The sequence below is a fragment of the Babylonia areolata genome, chromosome 1 (assembly GCF_041734735.1).
Source record: "Babylonia areolata isolate BAREFJ2019XMU chromosome 1, ASM4173473v1, whole genome shotgun sequence".
In the NCBI taxonomy this organism is placed as follows: domain Eukaryota; kingdom Metazoa; phylum Mollusca; class Gastropoda; order Neogastropoda; family Buccinidae; genus Babylonia; species Babylonia areolata.
The window spans coordinates 99,469,168-99,489,639 of NC_134876.1; the positions used below are offsets into that span (position 1 = coordinate 99,469,168).

At 43.6% G+C, this 20,472-nt stretch overlaps 1 protein-coding gene across 1 annotated transcript in view; it reads left to right on the forward strand.

Annotated features, from left to right (window-relative positions):
- LOC143290214 (leucine-rich repeat serine/threonine-protein kinase 1-like) overlaps positions 1-20,472 on the forward strand; it is a 63,534-nt gene that overhangs the window by 3,745 nt on the left and 39,317 nt on the right. Inside the window, 10 exon segments of the mRNA XM_076599545.1 lie at positions 802-967; positions 2,021-2,056; positions 2,972-3,095; positions 4,785-4,929; positions 7,144-7,312; positions 8,106-8,474; positions 10,181-11,304; positions 12,354-12,643; positions 17,092-17,311; positions 18,437-18,604. Coding sequence (XP_076455660.1) covers positions 802-967; positions 2,021-2,056; positions 2,972-3,095; positions 4,785-4,929; positions 7,144-7,312; positions 8,106-8,474; positions 10,181-11,304; positions 12,354-12,643; positions 17,092-17,311; positions 18,437-18,604 — 2,811 coding nt within the window.

The following is a 20,472-nucleotide window of genomic DNA, read 5'->3' on the forward strand; positions in this document are numbered from 1 at the left end:
CACATACATATGTATACATACATAGTCAAGCACAGCTAAAGTAAAGGAAGTGGACCTGCCACAATTGAACTTACTGCTGAGGGAAAAGGTGAGTTTTGTAATCCATTTCAGCGTTTGGTGGATTATAGAAACAAGAACATACTACATGGCTGGGTAAATAAACAAAAACGGTCTTACATGTAAAATGTTACATGTCTGCATGAGTGTGTATGTGTGTGTGTGTGCGACTGAAACCTGATCGAATGACACAGGAAACAAATGATGAGTGCCCAGCTGTGGAACTTGTCATTCGGCTCTACCCATGTAGGCAGCCTGCTTTGCAAATGACTTCATGTTTGTAACGCGTTTAAAGTTTGGTCTCTGACTGAGGATAGGTGCTATATAAGTATCCATATCATTATCGTATACAACTGAACATGCAACCCATGAACGAAGAAGAAGATGAGTTTTGAATGAATGAATGAAATGGATACTTAAATAGCGCCTATCCTCGGGTGGAGACCAAGCTCCAAGTACTTTAAAAACTCGATGTCATTTGCACAACAGGCTGTCTACCTGGGTAGAGCCGACTGACGGCTGCCATTGGGGGCTCATCATTCATTTCCTGTGTCATTCAATCAGGTTTCAGTCAAGTACACAGACAGACATGTAACATTTTATGTGCTTGACCGTTTTTGTTTATTTACCCCACATGTAGGCAGCCGTACTCCTGTTTTTGGTGGTGTGCATGCTGAGTATGTTCTTGTTTCCGTAACCCACCGAACGCTGACATTTTGTTTTCCTTGTTCCCTGTGGTGACAGACGCCCCTTCACCTGGCGGTGCTGGACTCCAAGCATGAAGTGCTGAAACAGCTGCTGCAGAACGGGGTGACCTTGACCCCTGTGGACGAGTCGGGTCAAGCCCCGCTGGCTCTGGCCCGCGTCATAGGGAACTCCACCTCCGTCACAATGATGGAAAACGAACATGGTAATGACGATGAATCAACATGGTAATAATGATGTTGTACATTACAGTGCAGTAAAAAGCAGAACAAAACAGTACAATACAATGCATTACACTACACTACACTGCACTACATTATGTTACATTACATTACATTACATTACAGTGGGGTATAATGCAATGCAGCACAATACATTGAAAATCATACAAAGGAGGGGGGTTATGCATGAAAAAAGTACAAGCATACATTGACAATCATTCACAAACACCTATATCTACACATAAGTTCATGTGCATTTGCAGGCACACACTCACACATACACATGCCCAAACAGCACACATATGCACCTCCCCCCCACACCCACACCCATCCCACACACACGCACACCCATTCCTATACACACCCGCACATACACAAGGACTCCCATACCCTCCCATGCACCCCCCACAACTCCTCCCCCCCCCCCAATCCCCCACACATAGTGTATGAAAGTGTATATCGTCTTCAGAAAATTCTGTATACAACTTAATTCTTTGTGTACTGCTGCTGACAGACAAATAAACCTAAAAATCAAAACACAAGGAAAATATGGACAATCCTATTTCCTGATTACCCCACCATTCACAGCCATTATAGTATGTACATGCACCCTGTGTGTGTGTGCGCTTCTGTGTGTATCTTTGTGTGTATGTGTACTTGCATGCATGATATGTGTGTGTGTGTTTCGGTGTGTATGTATGTTAGTGTGTGTGTAGTGTTGTGTATGTGTGTTATGTTGTGTGGTTTGATACTGTTAGTGTGAAGTGAGTTGCTTCTACAGAACAATGCATTTGGGGGCAATGGTTAGGGAATGGTATTTCTTCATCACACACACACACACACACACACACACACCAATGCATTCTGTTGATAGGTATTAAAATATGCTCAGATTCTCTATTTGTATGTGAATATTATGTTGATTGTTTATCCCATGATATGTATGTAGAATAAGTAATAAACTACAGATTCACTAATTATCTTTAATGATTACACTTGAAAATATCAATATCATGTTATTTGTTCACAATCAACAGAGAGGAGAACAGAAATCCTCAAGCATTTGTCATCCAGTAAGTATATCATTTTTGATCAATCAAATTTCATAAAATTTTGTTTCCTGACAATGTCTAGATACATATGCAAATTCATACCAACACAAGTCAAATTTTGTGCCTGTGTATGTATGTTTGAGAGTGTGCGTGTATGTGTTTTTGATGCGTTTGCATCAATGTGTGTGCTTGTTTAGAAACATGTTTCTGTCTCATTTGGATGTATTAGAGTTCCACAAAAGCTCTCTCTCTCTGTCTCTCTGTCTCTTTCTCTGATGCATACCAATACATTTGTATGGTCTTTTTTGTGTCTGGAAAATATGTGTGAATCTGGTCAGTACACCTTGATAGGGCATCATTAATGATATTAATCTATGTATACATGAATGTTTACTTCTTCCCAAGTGCATATCTCTGAAAAGGTAATGTTATTTGTCAGCTTTTTATTTTCTTGAATGTTCATTGAAATGTCTTTGTTGTTGTCACATATTAGATTAATCACTGACTAGCTTAACAAATGACTGCCATAGTTCCACAGTTAAAAGATGTTTATGCATTTCCAAGATTATATGTTGACAAGACGGAAAGCTATTGGAAATATGATGTATTTGATGAGATCGCAAAATGACATATGTACCTGCACCAGTTACATAAATACATAGTGTTTTGTAACAGTTGATGAAACATGCATATGCCTACATTTGTGCATACACATGCATTTTAAGACACATGTAATGAGTGTGTGCATATATACATATGTGTGTGGGGGCTGTGTGTGTGCATATGCATGTATGTGTGTGTAATGGCAACATACACATAGATGCATTTACTCTCCTCCCCCAGTCCCAACACACACACACACACACACACACAGAAAAGCAAATGAAGGAGTATGTAAAGATTGTAGTGTGAAGACAAAATGTGTGTGGATTTCAGAGCTGTGCAGTGCCTGTGCCAGCAGCTGCATTGACTCAGTACAAGAGGTGCTGAATGAATGTGGAGCCAACAAAGAACAAGTCCTCAATCTGATACCAGACTACGATTTGCCCCCTCTTTGCAGGTAAAAGTACTGTAGATTTCAGTTTATTTATCTGTTTACCTTTGTTGCTTATAGCCTAGAGTACCATGTAAGGCTATATCAGGACTGGATTTCAGGTCATAATCTTCTCCCAGAAGAGGAAATGTATGAACAAAAATATCAGTTTAATTACACATACTTAACCGTGACCCAACTAGTGCAGACTCCGGCAGGGGTCTGACATTCCTTCCTGTGCAAACTACTATCCGCCTATGCGGAGAAAATGAAAGTACGGCCGATAAATATCAGTTCACTTTGTATATGATGAGGGTATTGGTAATTGGTGATGGTCCATATTTGTCTGTTTTAATGACACATCATATGTTTTGTGGTTTATTCACTTATTAGATATGACTAATGTCTGATAAGTTATACACATTTGATGAAATAATTATTATTTTGTGGGAAAGTTACCTGTTCCATGAATCAGTCAAAGGGAGACAATTTATTTTTTTAGGTGAGGGTTCTGCTGTGTGTGTGTGTGTGTGTGTTCTTGTGAGCTTTGTGTCTGACTGACAAATCACATAAATTTACCATTATTATTATCATTAATATTATTATTATTATCCTCCTCAACCTCCTCCTTCTTCTTCTGATTATCATTATTATTGTTATTTCTATTATTACTATTATTGTTATTATTATTATTAGTAGTAGTAGTAGTAGTATGTTCTTCATCATTATAGTAAATTATTCTGATCATCATCATAATCATCGTAGTAGTAATAATAGTAGTAGTAGTAGCAGTATGATCTTTATCATTATCATCATTATAATTAATTATTCTTATCATCATCATCATCATCATTGACATTGTCATCATTATTATTACACATGGTCATCAATAAACATGACTCACTGTGCAGTCATCATTATTATTACACATGATCATCAATAAACATGACTCACTATGCAGTCATCATTATTATTACACATGATCATCAGTAAACATGACTCACTGCGCAGTCATCATTATTATTACACATGATCATCAGTAAACATGACTCACTGTTCAGTCATCATTATTATGACACATGCTCATCAATAAACATGACTCACTGCGCAGTCATCATTATTATTACACATGATCATCAATAAACATGACTCACTGTGCAGTCATCATATTATTACACATGATCATCAGTAAACATGACTCACTGTTCAGTCATCATTATTATGACACATGCTCATCAATAAACATGACTCACTGCGCAGTCATCATTATTATTACACATGATCATCAGTAAACATGACTCACTGTTCAGTCATCATTATTATTATACATGATCATCAATAAACATGACTCACTGTTCAGTCATCATTATTATTATACATGATCATCAATAAACATGACTCACTGTGCAGTCATCATCATTATTATTACACATGATCATCAATAAACATGACTCACTGCGCAGTCATCATTATTATTACACATGATCATCAATAAACATGACTCACTGTTCAGTCATCATTATTATGACACATGCTCATCAATAAACATGACTCACTGTTCAGTCATCATTATTATTACACATGATCATCAATAAACATGACTCACTGCGCAGTCATCATTATTATTACACATGATCATCAATAAACATGACTCACTGTGCAGTCATCATCATTATTATTACACATGATCATCAGTAAACATGACTCACTGCGCAGTGCCAGCAGTGCAGGCAGCCTGGAGCTTGTGGACCTGCTGGTGAAGAACGGAGCAGCACCTGTGTGTCAACGAGGATCGGGCCTCTCACCTGTGCACCTGGCCTGTCTGGCCGGCCATCCGCTTGTCGTGCAGCGCTTGCTCAAAGTCAGTCTCTCACATCCTTTATTGCTTTGTATTTGTTTTAAGTGGAGAGATGGCCAAGAGGTAATAAAATCACAGGCAGGAAAAAGATACAAAAAAAGAAAAGAAAAAAGGGTGGCGCTCTAGTGTAGGGACACGCTCTCCCTGGGGAGAGCAGCCTGAATTTCACACAGAAAAATCTGTTATGACATAAAAGAGTAATACAATGCATGCAATGCAATACAATACAATACAATACAATACAATACAATACAATACAATACAGTGCAGTGCAGTGCAGTACAGTACAGTACAGTACAGTACAGTACAGTACAGTACAATACAATACAATACAGTACAATACAATACAATACAATACAATACAATACAATGCAATGCAATGCAATGCAGTACAGTACAGTACAGTACAGTACAGTACAGTACAATTCAGTTCAATACAATACAATACAATACAATACAGTACAATACAATACAATACAATACAATGCAATGCAGTGCAGTGCAGTACAGTACAGTACAGTACAGTACAGTACAGTACAGTACAGTACAATTCAGTTCAATACAATACAATACAATACAGTACAATACAGTACAATACAATACAATACAATACAATGCAGTGCAGCGCAGTGCAGTGCAGTACAGTACAGTACAATACAATTCAGTTCAATACAATACAATACAATACAATACAATACAATACAATACAATACAATACAATACAGTACAATACAATACAATACAATACAATGCAATGCAGTGCAGCGCAGTGCAGTGCAGTACAGTACAGTACAGTACAGTACAGTACAATTCAGTTCAATACAATACAATACAATACAGTACAATACAGTACAATACAGTACAATTCAATACAATACAATACAATGCAATACAATGCTATATATATTTTTATAGTTACAACAGAGTTCTCTGTTTGAAACTCTGGCTGCTGTCCAGGGGAGAGTGCCTCACAAAAATGCTGTGCCAACCTTTTTTTTCTGTCCGGAAGTGTTTATGTTTTACTTTCAGAGTGGATTTTTCTACAGAGTTTTGCCAGGGACAACCCTTTTGTTGCCATGGGTTCTTTTATGTGTGCAAATATCATGTGTATCACCATCAACTTTACTGGAGAAATCTGGTGATCAGTTTCTGAATGGAGATGTCTTCGTTATTAACTGTTTCTCCCCCATTTCACTGTTTATATTATTTTTGTAGTGTGACTAGCAAAGTTGAAGATAAACAGAAAAGATGCAGTTTAATACAATATAATCCACTAGGATATATGTATGTATTCATATATACATATCCGTCCACCTGCCCATTCATGTATTCACACATTCATATGTACATTCATTCATCTATACATACATGCATACATACATACATACATATATATATATATATATATATATATATATATATATATATATATATATATATATACAGACAGAAAGACGGACAAACAGACACACACACACACACACACACACACACACACACACACACTCACGCATGCACGCACACCATTTCTCTGCCATAAAGTCCGAGAGGCCATCAACCTATCATCGTCAGTTGTAGCTGGCAGCCAGCCAAGTTTATTTTTTTCACCTTGATTTTGGGTGCTTACTGTTTCTCCCATATTGTGCTTTCTGTGCTGGTGTTTGTGGTGTTAGGAACACAGCAGATTTTGTAACCTTTATTTCCAGTGTTTATTGTTTCTCCCATATCATGTGTTCTGCCCTGGTGCTTGTGATATTCAGGAATACCGCTATTTTTTTAACCTTTGTTTCGGGTGTTGACTGTCTGTCCAGTATTGTGTGTTCTGTCCTGCTGCTCATGGTGTTCAGGAATACTGGTCATTTTCTAACATTTATTTCCAATGTTTACTGTCTCTCCCATATTATTTATTTATTTTTTTTGTGTAAGCTCATCTATTATTTATTCACCTTTTTTTTTTTTTTTCCCTCAAGGCCTGACTAAGCGCGTTGGGTTACGCTGCTGGTCAGGCATCTGCTTGGCAGATGTGGTGTAGCGTATATGGATTTGTCCGAACGCAGTGACGCCTCCTTGAGCTACTTAAACTGAAATCTCCCACATCAAGCGTTCTGCCCTGGTGTTTGTGGCATTCAGGAATACTGCTAATTTTTTTATCTTTATTTCTGGTGCTGACTGTTTCTCCCATATTATGTGTTGTGTCCTGGTGTTCTTGGTGTTCAGGAATACCCTGACCTGGCCATGGCAAGGTCTGTGGATCACCGTCTCCCTCTGCACGTGGCGGCTGCCTTCCCAAGAGCTGAGAGTCTGCGGTTGATCCTGAATCATGACTATCCTGACAACTTGCTGCAGACCTTTGTCCATGCCCCATCTGGCCACAAGTACAAAGCAGGTACAGCAGTGTGGATTACGACTGCCAGGCATCAGAATGGTGCATGGATCTGCTAATTTTAGAGGATCGGTGGACCGGGCAGCCACCAATTAAATTTTCTGTTGAGCTCAATCTCATTCTCAAATTGTAATCTTGACTGGCTTGTTCTGTTTTTGTGCATATATGGTATTCTTAAATGGATCGTTCTGTTTTTCTGCACTTCCTGCAAACTAGTCCCCTCTATATCAGTATCGTTTCCCCTTTACCCCGCCGAAACCCAGGCGGCCCCTCCACCCCAGCCTTCCTCAGAGGATGCTGCTGGTATTCTGATGCCTGGACTGCTGTTGCTGATGTCTTGTCATGGTACTGATGATACTGCTGATGAAAGGTGTTTTATTGACTACTGAAAAGAATGACTGAAGGTAAATGTCAATGATAATGAACAGATGATGACCAATGACAACCAGATTTTTAGCAAGTTTCAAAGATATGTAACTGTCTTTGGTAACACTCGGCTGTGTGATTTCATTATGTCTATTTGAGCCCATAGCACAGGGTAGGAGCCACGAGTCAACTGTTGTTTACAAAAACAAAGAAAACTCCAGAGAATTATGAAATCAGTAAACACAATCAATCTGCAGGTTGTGGGTAAACGCATAAAGTGTCATCCACACCACATCCATTTTTTTGACAATGTTTATGTGTGAACGTAATTCCTGTAGTCCGCTGCTGTTGATTTTGCTTCTGGCTCAGTTGATTTCACTTACTCTCTCTGTTAACCTTTCTCATGTGCTGATCCTCTTTAATTCTTCAGGCTTTGACGTCAATGCTCAGGACTGCCTGGGAAAGATGCCTCTGCATGTTGCCTGTCAGCATGGATTCATGGACAACGTCACTGCCTTGCTCAACTTTGCCTTGAAAATGAGCGAAGACGACAACTCAAACAGCTCGTGTGGCAAACAGGAGGAAGCAGCCCCAGCCAAAGGGGGACAACCATGCCCCCATCCAGCAGCCCGACACGCACGTTCCCGGGAGTCTGTCCGCAGCCATAGTGGTTACAGCGTGAGGGAGCCAAGTCTTCACAGCCTGCACAGTCTGCACAGTCGGGATTCCACTCCGAACTACGACCACACGCCTTCACCGGGGGAAGGTGTTGGTGAACCGTTGTCAGTGCATCCCACCTGTAAGTCTGAGGAGGCTGCTCCATCAGTTGTTTGTCGTGAGGGTTTGTGGATGTGTGTGTGTGTGTGTGTGTGTGTGTGTGTGTGTGTGTGTGTGTGTGTGTGTGTGTGTGTGTGCATGTGTGCGTGTGTGTGTGTGTGTGTGTGTGATAGAGAGAGAGAGAGAGAGAGAGAGAGAGACGCAGACAGACGGACAGACAGACAGAGGAGTGAATGTATGTGTGCATGTGTACATGTTTAAGATTTGCTGAGAAAGATTTCAATTTCTACGTGTTTCCTGTTTTCTTGCTGATCCCTCTTTAAGTGTGTGTCTATGTCCTGTGTTACTGCTTCACATTTTATTGATTTTATATTCATCAGAGTCATGTGAAAAATAAATTAAGAGAGGAAAGAGAAACATCTAATTTAATTACACATACTTAACCGTGACCCAACTAGTGCAGACTCCGGCAGGGGTCTGACATTCCTGTCCTGTGCAAACTACTATCTGCCTATGCGGAGAAAACGAAAGTACTACGGCCGATAACCTCCCGGAAGTAGGTAACCTCCCCTTTGTCCCCCTGGCGAGTGCCCTCTTTTTCCGGCAGCTATTATGACTCCTGTTCCTGTGCTCTTCATATGGCTAAGTTTTTTTTTCGTATTTTCTGCCTGTCTGTTGATTCTCTGGCGTTCTTGTTTTTTGTCAAATTATGTCTCCAACCAGGTCACATACTTACGTAGCTCGATTGGGGAATCGTGCTAAAATTAAGGCGTGATCGCAATCGATTCGCTGACACTCTGGGCCCTCTACTCCTGGCCCTCTCAACAACACCAACCCGCCAACATCTAATATTGAAAATAGTTACCTTGATGCAAATATTCATGATGGATCAAGTCAAGTCAGTTTTATGAACTCCAAACAGTATCATGTCGAAGAGTAATAATGAATATGTATATATTTTGCATAGCGTTTGTTGGTAAGTAGGGAGGTTGGGGAGGGTGGTAGGTAAAAGCAATATGACAATGCGCTGTGCTGTACAGAATGCTGATGACCTTAACATCCACTGTGTTACACTGACACTGACATTTTTTAATGTTGATAATCATGCAAAGTCTTTTTTGACAAAGGGAGTTAAATCAATAACATAAAATTCAAGAACAGCCAGATGAGGTATCCAAGCTCATAAAATGTTATTTTCTTATGTTTGTTAAATGTAAACCTTATCTGCTTTGAATTTGTTTGACTCCAGATCCTTACAGCTTTTGCGATAGATTTTTCAGGTTCATTTTTGTGTCACTGTGTGTTGTCAACATGGTGATGATGTCAAGTTCATTTTTGTGTCACTGTGTGTTGTCAACATGGTGATGATGTCAGGTTCATTTTTGTGTCAGTGTGTTGTTAACATGGTGATGATGTCAAGTTCATTTTTGTGTCACTGTGTGTTGTCAACATGGTGATGATGTCAAGTTCATTTTTGTGTCACTGTGTGTTGTCAACATGGTGATGATGTCAAGTTCATTTTTGTGTCACTGTGTGTTGTTAACATGGTGATGATGTCAAGTTCATTTTTGTGTCACTGTGTGTTGTCAACATGGTGATGATGTCAAGTTCATTTTTGTGTCACTGTGTGTTGTCAACATGGTGATGATGTCAAGTTCATTTTTGTGTCCCTGTGTGTTAACATGGTTATGATGACTGAACGCCTTCTGACATGTCTCTGTCTGGCAGTGCTGAACCACAGGTCCAACGAGGGCTTGTCTCCCCTGCACTACGCCATCAAGAACCACCACCTGGGCATTGTGCAGACCCTCATCCAGGCCGGAGTGGACGTCAGACTGGAGGCAGCTCTGCAGGACAGGAACGTGTCACCACTGGCCTTTGCCTTTGAGCACCAGGAGCTGGCCGTGATGAGGCTGCTGCTGGAGGTGGGGGTGGAGGACGACAACAACCACATCCTGCAGGGGGCCTTCATGTGTCAGGACAATGACGTCATCGCTCTGCTCCTGCAGTTCAAATCCGTCAGGGATCCGGTTCATGGGATCAAAAGGAGTGACCTTTGGCGGCTGTCGGGTCAGGGTGACGTCAAGAAAAGCGGAAGCCTGGAAAGAGGAGTGGAAGGGGACATCCGACCCAAGTCTCTGGCCTTGGCTGTGGCCATTCAGTGGCAGGGACTGGGTGCCCTGCATCAGATAGACGCTGACTGCTTGATCAGCGCCAGCTTGCGACTGAACCCAACACTGGGGAACCTGGAGCCGTCCACAGCTTTGTGCTGCATCACCAAGGTGGATATTTCTGGTAACTCCTTCCGGCAGTTTCCAGAGTGTCTGCTCATGCTGCCGTCACTGGTGGTGCTCAACGCGTCGAAGAACTCCATCGTGGAGATGCCGGAGGAGGATGAAGCGCTGCCTGTCACCTTTGGATGCCCCTCTCTGGAGGAGCTGCATCTGCAGGAGAACAAGTTCCAGTCTCTCCCGGCCTACGTGTTCCGTTTCCCGGCCCTCAAGTACCTGGACCTGTCGTTCAACAACCTGAAGGAGTTGCCTCCCGACATGTGGCTGGCCCCGTCCCTCATCACCCTCAACCTGACCAGGAACTCCCTCACCAAACTGCCACTGTTCTCCAAAGAGCTGTCCATCCCCAGGAAGATGTCCTCGGCGAAGAGGATGTCTGGAGCCTCCCTGGGGGGTGCTGGGGGAGTGAGTCAGTCTGACACGCCGTCAGTGTGTAGTTTTGACATGGAGGGGAGTGGCAGTGTGTATGATGACAGCATGGATAATGTGGATATCTTCATGTGCTCCAGTGTGACCACTAACGAAGTGGTGCACGTCAACAGATGGAGTTCCTCCCTCAAGGTAAGAGTTTTTTTGTTTTGAATAGATAGGTTTAGTGAACGTAACTGAAAACATTAGGGCATTGAGAACATAATTTTTTTTTCAAGTGTTAAATGGTGCAAGTCTGACTGAAATTCATCAAAGAATTTATATTTCATCTTTTGTTTTTATTTCCCTGTAACGTGAATAGATACCAAAAAATTCAAAGATGTATGATTCAGAAATGTATTGTATTTATGATATACTTAAGTCACAGGGTTGTCTCTGGCAAATTCTGCAGAAAGTTCCACTCTAAATATACTAGTGTATGTGTGTGTGTGATTTAAGCCTGACTGAATGACATAGGAATCGAATGATGAGCGCCTAGAAGCAGCTGTTGGTAGGATCTACCCATGTAGGCAGCCTGTTGTGGAAATGTTTATGTGTTTGTAAGGCATTTAGAGTTTGGTCTTTGAATGAAGATAAGTGTTATATAAGTATGAATAACAACAATAGCAGCCACAGCAACAACAGTAATAATGATATTGATAATGATGATAACAACAACAACAACAATGATAATAATAATGATGATGATGATAATAATAGCAATAATAATGATACTACTACTACTAATGATAATAATGATAACACCACCACTACAACTGCTAAAACAAAAGATGATGATGATAATAACCACAATAATAATAATAGTAAGAAGAAGAAGAAAATATTATTACCAATACTAACACTACAGCTAATAATAGTAGCAGTGCTGCTGATAATGATATAATGATAGTTGATACCAATGGTAATGATAATACTACTGCTATTACTGTTACAACAACAAGAATAACAAAACTAATACTATTACTTATACTTCTTCTACTATAAGATGATGATGACAATGACAGTAAGAAGAAGAAGAAGAATATTAATACAAATACTAAAAGTAAACCTAATTATAGTATCAACGCTGCTGATGATAATGATTATACAAATGATGATAGTAATAATGACAATAAGAATACCACTACTACTGCTACTGCTACTGCCAGTAACACAGGCAAACTGCTGATGTATGACCGCAGGTGGTGGACAGAGACCCGTGGAAGAACAGCGGGGCCCAGGCGGGTCTCCAGCAGCTGAACCTGAGCCGCAACCGCCTGGCCGCCTTCCCCACTTGCCTCCCCTGCCTGGCCCCCAACCTGGAGGTCCTGAACCTGTCGGAGAACCCCCTGGATGGGGTGGCCCCAATCTCTGACATTCCTCTCTTCCTGAAGGAGCTGAGCCTCCAGCGCTGTCAGCTGAGGGACTTGCTGCCCTGGAGGAAGAGGCCGGACACTGTCAAAGACGCCGGCTGTTTCGGAGCTGTGAAAATGTAAACACCTTGGCTAGGTTTTTCTTTTCCATACGTTTGTTTGTTTTGTTATGATTTATACACTTTAACCAAAAAAATTGTTTCACCTTAACCCTTTGACTGCCAAGAAAAAAAACCCCAGCAGAAAGTGGTGTTTCTAGTCGGGAATCAGTATTGAGAACAATCAGACAGAAAGTGGGAAAATGGTCTGCTGATATACTTTTCAAGATCAAATGTGTGAGTTTTCAGACTTCTACAGTTATTTCCCTTCTTCTGATGCCATCAGTGACGTCACTGTGACTCCAAATTTTAGGGGTATGGCAGTCAAGGGGTTAATTCAATGAGGAATGTAATCAAATGAGAATGCATTGCATGACGCGGGCTGGGTGGTGGTGAAGGACAGGCCTGATGACACATGCATGTGGGCAGCGGTGCCGCACGCGCCTGCCTTCCTCTTCACTCCCAGCAACCATGAGCTGGAGTGGGAGAAAGACAGTTTCCAACAGGCTGACGTCATGATGGTGTTGGTGAAGCTCCGCCCTGCAGCCAACCTGAACGAAGTGTGTCTCGACTGACGTCACCTGGCACTGACGGGCTTGCACCAATTAGTGATGGGCTTGCACCAATTAGTAATGGGTCCGACGGGCGCAATAGCCGAGTGGTTAAAGCGTTGGACTGTCAATCTGAGGGTCCCGGGTTCGAATCACGGTGACGGCGCCTGGTGGGTAAAGGGTGGAGATTTTTACGATCTCCCAGGTCAACATATGTGCAGACCTGCTAGTGCCTGAACCCCCTTCGTGTGTATATGCAAGCAGAAGATCAAATACGCACGTTAAAGATCCTGTAATCCATGTCAGCGTTCGGTGGGTTATAGAAACAAGAATATACCCAGCATGCACACCCCCGAAAACGGAGTATGGCTGCCTACATGGCGGGGTAAAAACGGTCATACACGTAAAAGCCCACGCGTGTGCATACGAGTGAACGCAGAAGAAGTAATGGGTCCGGACCATTAGATATGGACTTGCACTAATTGGTGATCGGTCTGGTCCTACTACAGTGAAGGGCCTGCACAATTAATGACAGGGACCAATTAATGATGAGTCTGGACTCGTTTTTTTAATTTTTTTATTGGCCTGCACAAATTCAAGGCAAGGGTGTTTTTGTTTAGTTTTTGTTTTGTTTTTTTGTTTTTTCTGTGTCGTGGATGATCGCTTTGCTTGAAGTAATGCGTCGGCATTAAACTATGCATCATCAAAAAAAAAAAATGCATGGAACCTTGTCACACATGGTCATGTTTTGAGTTTGGGGCAGTAGAAATATCCATTCTGAAGTGGATTAGCAGAAATTCATTTCTTGACAGTGGTATTTGAATAAACCTCTTCTGATCCTTTGTTTTCTTTTGGAGGGGGTGTGAGGGGGACACTCAGGGAGTGTGTGAGGGGGACTCTTAGGGAGGGGTGTGAGGGGGACACTGAGGGAGGGGTGTGAGGGGGACACTGAGGGAGGGGTGTGAGGGGAACACTCAGGGAGCGTGTGAGGGGGACACTCAGGGAGGGGTGTGAGGGGGACACTCAGGGAGGGTGTGAGGGGGACACTCAGGGAGGGGTGTGAGGGGGACACTGAGGGAGCGTGTGAGGGGGACACTCAGGGAGGGGTGTGAGGGGGACACTCAGGGAGCGTGTGAGGGGGACACTCAGGGAGGGGTGTGAGGGGGACACTCAGGGAGGGGTGTGAGGGGGACACTCAGGGAAGGTGTGAGGGGGACACTCAGGGAAGGTGTGAGGGGGACACTCAGGGAGGGGTGTGAGGGGGACACTCAGGGAGGGTGTGTGAGGGGGACACTCAGGGAGGGGTGTGAGGGGGACAGTCAGGGAAGGTGTGAGGGGGACGCTTAGGGAGGGGTGTGAGGGGGACACTCAGGGAGGGGTGTGAGGGGGACAGTCAGGGAAGGTGTGAGGGGGACGCTTAGGGAGGGGTGTGAGGGGGACACTCAGGGAGGGGTGTGAGGGGGACAGTCAGGGAAGGTGTGAGGGGGACGCTTAGGGAGGGGTGTGAGGGGGACACTCAGGGAGGGGTGTGAGGGGGACGCTTAGGGAGGGGTGTGAGGGGGACACTCAGGGAGGGGTGTGAGGGGGACACTCAGGGAGGGGTGTGAGGGGGACAGTCAGGGAAGGTGTGAGGGGGACGCTTAGGGAGGGGTGTGAGCGGGACACTCAGGGAGGGGTGTGAGGGGGACACTCAGGGAAGGTGTGAGGGGGACGCTTAGGGAGGGGTGTGAGGGGGACACTCAGGGAGCGTGTGAGGGGGACACTCAGGGAGGGGTGTGAGGGGGACACTCCAGGAGTGGGTGAGCGGGACACTCAGGGAGGGGTGTGAGGGGGACACTCAGGGAGGGGTGTGAGGGGGACAGTCAGGGAAGGTGTGAGGGGGACACTCAGGGAAGGTGTGAGGGGGACGCTCAGGGAAGGTGTGAGGGGGACACTCAGGGAGGGGGTGTGAGGGGGGGACACTCAGGGAGGGGTGTGAGGGGGGGACACTCAGGGAGGGGTGTGAGGGGGACACTCAGGGAGGGGTGTGAGGGGGGGACACTCAGGGAGGGGTGTGAGGGGGACACTCAGGGAGGGGTGTGAGGGGGACACTCAGGGAAGGTGTGAGGGGGGGACACACAGGGAGGGGGTGAGGGGGACACTGAGGGAGGGTGTGTGAGGGGGACACTGAGGGAGGGTGTGTGAGGGGGACACTGAGGGAGGGGGTGAGGGGGACACTGAGGGAGGGGGTTTGAGGGGGACACTGAGGGCACTGAGGGAGGGGGTTTGAGGGGGACACTGAGGGAGGGGTGTGTGACGGGGACACTCAGGGAGGGGTGTGAGGGGGACACTCAGGGAAGGTGTGAGGGGGGGACACTCAGGGAGGATGTGAGGGGGACACTCAGGGAGGGGTGTGAGGGGGACACTCAGGGAAGGTGTGAGGGGGGGACACTCAGGGAGGGGGTGAGGGGGACACTCAGGGAGGGGTGTGAGGGGGACACTCAGGGAAGGGTGTGAGGGGGGACACTCAGGGAAGGGTGTGAGGGGGACTCTCCGGGAGGTTGTGAGGGACACTCAGGGAAGGTTTGAGGGGGACACTCAGGGAGGGGTGTGAGGGGGACACTCAGGGAGGGGGTGTGAGGGGGACACTCAGGAATGATAGTTTAAGATTTGTTTTCTTTTCACTTAAGATTTAGTGGGGCAACAACATCCGAGTGGTTAAAGCATTGGACTTTCAGTCTGAGGGTCCTGAGTTCAATTTTAAGTCATGGCGCCTGGTGGGTCAAGGGTGGAGATTTTTTCAATATCCCAGATCCACATATGTGCACACCTGCTTGTTCCTAAACCCCCTTTGTGTGTATACGCAAGCAGAAGATCAAATACTCATGTTAAAGATCCCAGTATCCATGTCAGCGTTCAGTGGGTTATGGAAACAAAAACATACTCATCATGCACCCCCCTGAAAATGGAGTATGACTGCCTTCACGGCGGGGGCAAAAACGGTCATACATGACTCGTGTTTATGAGTGAATGTCAGATTAGTAGCGCACTTATGAAACAGAAAAAGACCCAGATTTAGATCAACTGATTTCACAACCCTAACCAAGAATACTGAATCAGGCTGACCACTTTTAGACCTCTTTCTTTTGCTTCAAATCACACTGCTGCTGACAAAATTTGTTTTGGTGTCATATACTATAACATGTGAGACTGATGCAAACCAGGCCTGTTTGTTTGCCCGTCTCAGTCAAAAATTTTGTGGCAGCTCAGTGATAAGACGTCTTGGCATTAGACCGCCATCTGCTAGCCAATGAAACGCTGTTTCCATATAACTATTCTCAGTGGCCGCCATTTTTCAGATAAAAGACATTATCAGTTTGCTCAGTCTTTGCCAACCTTTTATGTATAAGAAATATTATTTTCATGCATGTTTGTTGTTTGTTGCGGCTTTCCAGGACATTTTCGTCTTGGGATTCATATATCTTACATCGTTTGTGCCTGTTTGTGACATTTTATTTGATGTTTTGTGAAATTCGTCTTGCTCTCATTTGTGTTTGTTTCTTTTTCTCCTTCGTTTGTGGGCTGCAACTGGTATGTACATGAGTGGGCTTTTACATGTATGACCGTTTTTACCCCACCATGCAGCCATGTTTTCAGGGGTGTGTGCATGCTGGGCATGTTCTTGTTTCCATAACCCACTGAACAGACTTGGATTACGGTATCTTTAACGTGTGTATATGATCTTCTGCTTACGTATACACACAAAGGGGTTTCAGGCACAAGCAGGTCTGCACATATGTTGACCTGGGAGATTAGAAAAATCTCCACCCTTTACCCGTTACAAAGATTCGAACCCAGGACCTTCAGACTGAAAGTCCAACACTTTAACCAATCAGCTATTGTGCCCATCTGTTATAAAGTGAAGTGGTGGTGTGACAGGTCGTCGTACACGCCGCGCTACAGCAACAGTCCGTCCAGCCGCGTGTCTCCGTCCTTGGCGAGTCGCGACTCCTTCAGCAGCATGGGAGTGGCCTGCCTGCACCGCGCCCACTGCAGCCTGCCTCGCCTGGAGAAGCTGAACCTGTCCCACAACAAACTGGACAGCGTCGTTCTGACACGCGCCCCTGACGGCCAGTCGTTGAATGGCGATACTCGCAGTGTGAGTCTGATTGTGAGATGTGTGTGTGTGTGTGGGGGAGGGGGTGGGGGGGTGTTTGTGGGTGTTTGTGTGTGTGTGTGTGTGTGCATGTGCATGTGTGTGTGTGTGTGTGTGGGTGTTTGTGTGTGTATTGTGTGTGTGTGTGTGTGTGTGTGTATGTGTGTTTGTGTGAGTGTGTGTGTGTGTGTTTGTGTGTGTGTGTGTGTGTGTTTGCGTGTGTGTGTGTTTGTGTGTGTGTGTGTGTGTGTGAGTGTGTGTGCATGTGTGTGTGTGCTTGCGTGTGTGTGACACAGGAAACAAATGACAAGTGTTGGCACTTAATTGTTGGTTCTACACAGGTAAGCTGCCTGTTGTGCAGATAACTCTGTAAAGGGTTTTAAGCTTGGATTCTGCATGAGGATAGGTGCTATATTAGATTCCAAATCAATCAATCAATACTTTCAGAAGATATTTTTAACACATATATATAACTGTGTATATTGATGCGTGAAGAGGAGTTGTTCCCTTAACAGCAACAGCTAAAAAAAAAATAATGATAAAAAAAGGGAAAAAAAGAAGAAAAAGCAAACCCAAACACAGCAAAGACCACCCCCCAAGTCCAGACCACCACAACAGATCTGAAATTCAGTACATGATTAAAGCCAGTTGTTTCTCAAACAAATAGTTTAAATGATCTTTAATTGTTCAGCAGTACACATGATTACAGTGCAAACAAATGCAAAAGAGCATCAAGAAACCTTAAAGCTTATATAGTGCTCACACATTGTACTCCAATTTTAACATGATGGCTGATGAACCGTATTATCATTTGTATTAAATGACTTTTTCTTAAACAGCAAATGAAGAAATAAAACAAATGAATAATCTAATAAGTAAGATAACGCTACTATAAATATTAACAGTGAAATTTGATTCATAGTCACCAGAGGTATCGTCTGATGAAGGAAGTAAAAACAGAAATCAGAAAAATGATGGGTGAAGGGGGTGTGGGGGGCAGAGGGGAGAGGAGAAATACTGACCAGTCATTGGCCAATCCATGGAACTGTGAACATTTGGTCAGTCAAAGATACAAGATGATTAGGACATCCAACACAGATTTTAACAAACAGATACCATCTGGAACAGATATCATCCTTCGGTCTGGAGGCTGAGGAGCTCCAGCAGCGGTTGTTGTTTCCGGCACTGACGGACTTGGATCTCAGCATCAACCTTCTTCAGAGTCTTACTTCCGACATCGGAGAGCAGACGGCGTTGAAAATCCTCTCTCTACGGGGGAACAGGAGCCTGCGGGAGGTGATGACTGTTTTCTTGTTTATATTGTTGGTCGTGTACACTGATGTGGGTCAGCGTTGTTAATGCTGATCATGGTTGTTGGTCGTGTACACTGATGTTGGTCAGCGCATTAATGCTGATCATGGTTGTTGGTTGTGTACACTGATGTGGGTGGGCGTCATTAATGTTGATCATGGTTGTTGGTTGTGTACACTGATGTGGGTCAGTGTTGTTAATGCTGATCATGGTTGTTGGTTGTGTACACTGATGTGGGTCAGCGTTGTTAATGCTGATCATGGCTGTTGGTTGTGTACACTGATGTGGGTGGGCGTCATTAATGCTGATCATGGTTGTTGGTATGCAGTGTTGTCAGTTCTTTTTTCTTCTTTCTTTGTCTTATTTTCATTTTCTATTATTTTCATTTTGATTTTTTAATACAATTTTTTTGAATGGATTGTTAGTGAGCTATTATTATTATTATTGTCATTATTATCATCATCATTAATATTATTATCATTATTATTGATGAGATAAGAAAATAAGAATGACTTTATTATCTCAAATTAGATGAATTAAGTCATATTTATGATTGTTATTGCTGTTTCTAAAATACATTCAGTATTTAAGAATAGTTTGTTGCCTTGGGAACTTGATTGTCTAAACTGGTTCTGTTCAGTGCCTCAGGAAGAACAAAGTGCTTTCTGACTGCCCTTCACAGTAGAAACAGACAGAAAGATAAAAAGACAGAAGAACAGAAAGGCAAACAGATGTATGCATGCACACAGATGCATGCAAGGACACACAAACATGCGACCCTCCCCCCCCTTAACCCCCTCTCCTGCCATACCCCTCCTCCAACCCCCCCACACCCCCACACACAGATAGAAGTACTTTCAGGCTGAAATACACAATGGTAGGATTTGTTATGTTTGATTGTTTACCGTAAAGTTCGGTCTATAAGCCGCGACTTTTTACCCCAGCTTCAACCTCTGCGGCTTATACAATGATGCGGCTTATTTGAGGATTTTAACGATCCCGGGAGTGTCAAGTTCTTGTCTATTCTTAGCTGCCCTTCAACTCACCAAAATCATGATTTCTGTCCATGAATTTTTGGATGAGCTTCAGGATAGTGTGCTAACTGTTCACGTTTTATAAATCAAATCCGCACACATTAAAGCCTTCAGATCAGCATTCAGTTCTACTCTGCTCAAGCGTACACCCTCATCATGCCGAAAACGCGACGTTATGCCTATGATGCAGCCTTCAAATTGAAGGCGATCGACCTAGCAGACGACAGTGCAAGCAACGAACAAGCAGCGACCTCTACCTTTATGTTCATGAAGTGAAACCGAGGCTGAAGTCAGTGACAAGATGGCGGAGGAAGCTGTGCTTGTTCTCTTCAACTCGGACACTGAAGACGAAGATTTTAGTGGATTCAGTGAGCAGGATGACGTTGAATAAATGTGACTATCCCTAAATTATGGATCTTATTTTCGTTGTGTTTATTTATTATTTTTTTGTGGCACTAGCAGTATTTTCACTTGCTTTTCTTTGTGTTGTTTCTGCTTGTGTTTATTTCATAACCTACAGTATCGACAGCTTTTCTGTAATATCAGTACGTGTTCCAGTACCGGAAATAAGTGTGGCTTATGTATAAAGTTAAATTTTTTCCAAAATTTAGTGGGTATGGCGGCTTATATGCCAGTGTGCTCAATAGACCGAACTTTACGGTACTTTACTCATCCCTTTTCACCCTTCAGGAGAGTTTTCACACAGCGGAGTGTTGGTCAATTATTTGTTTCAGCTGCCCTCCAAGCTGTAGTTTTCACACAGTGAAACGTTAGTCGATTTGTTTCAGCTGCCCTCCAAGCTGTAGTTTTCTTGTTTCA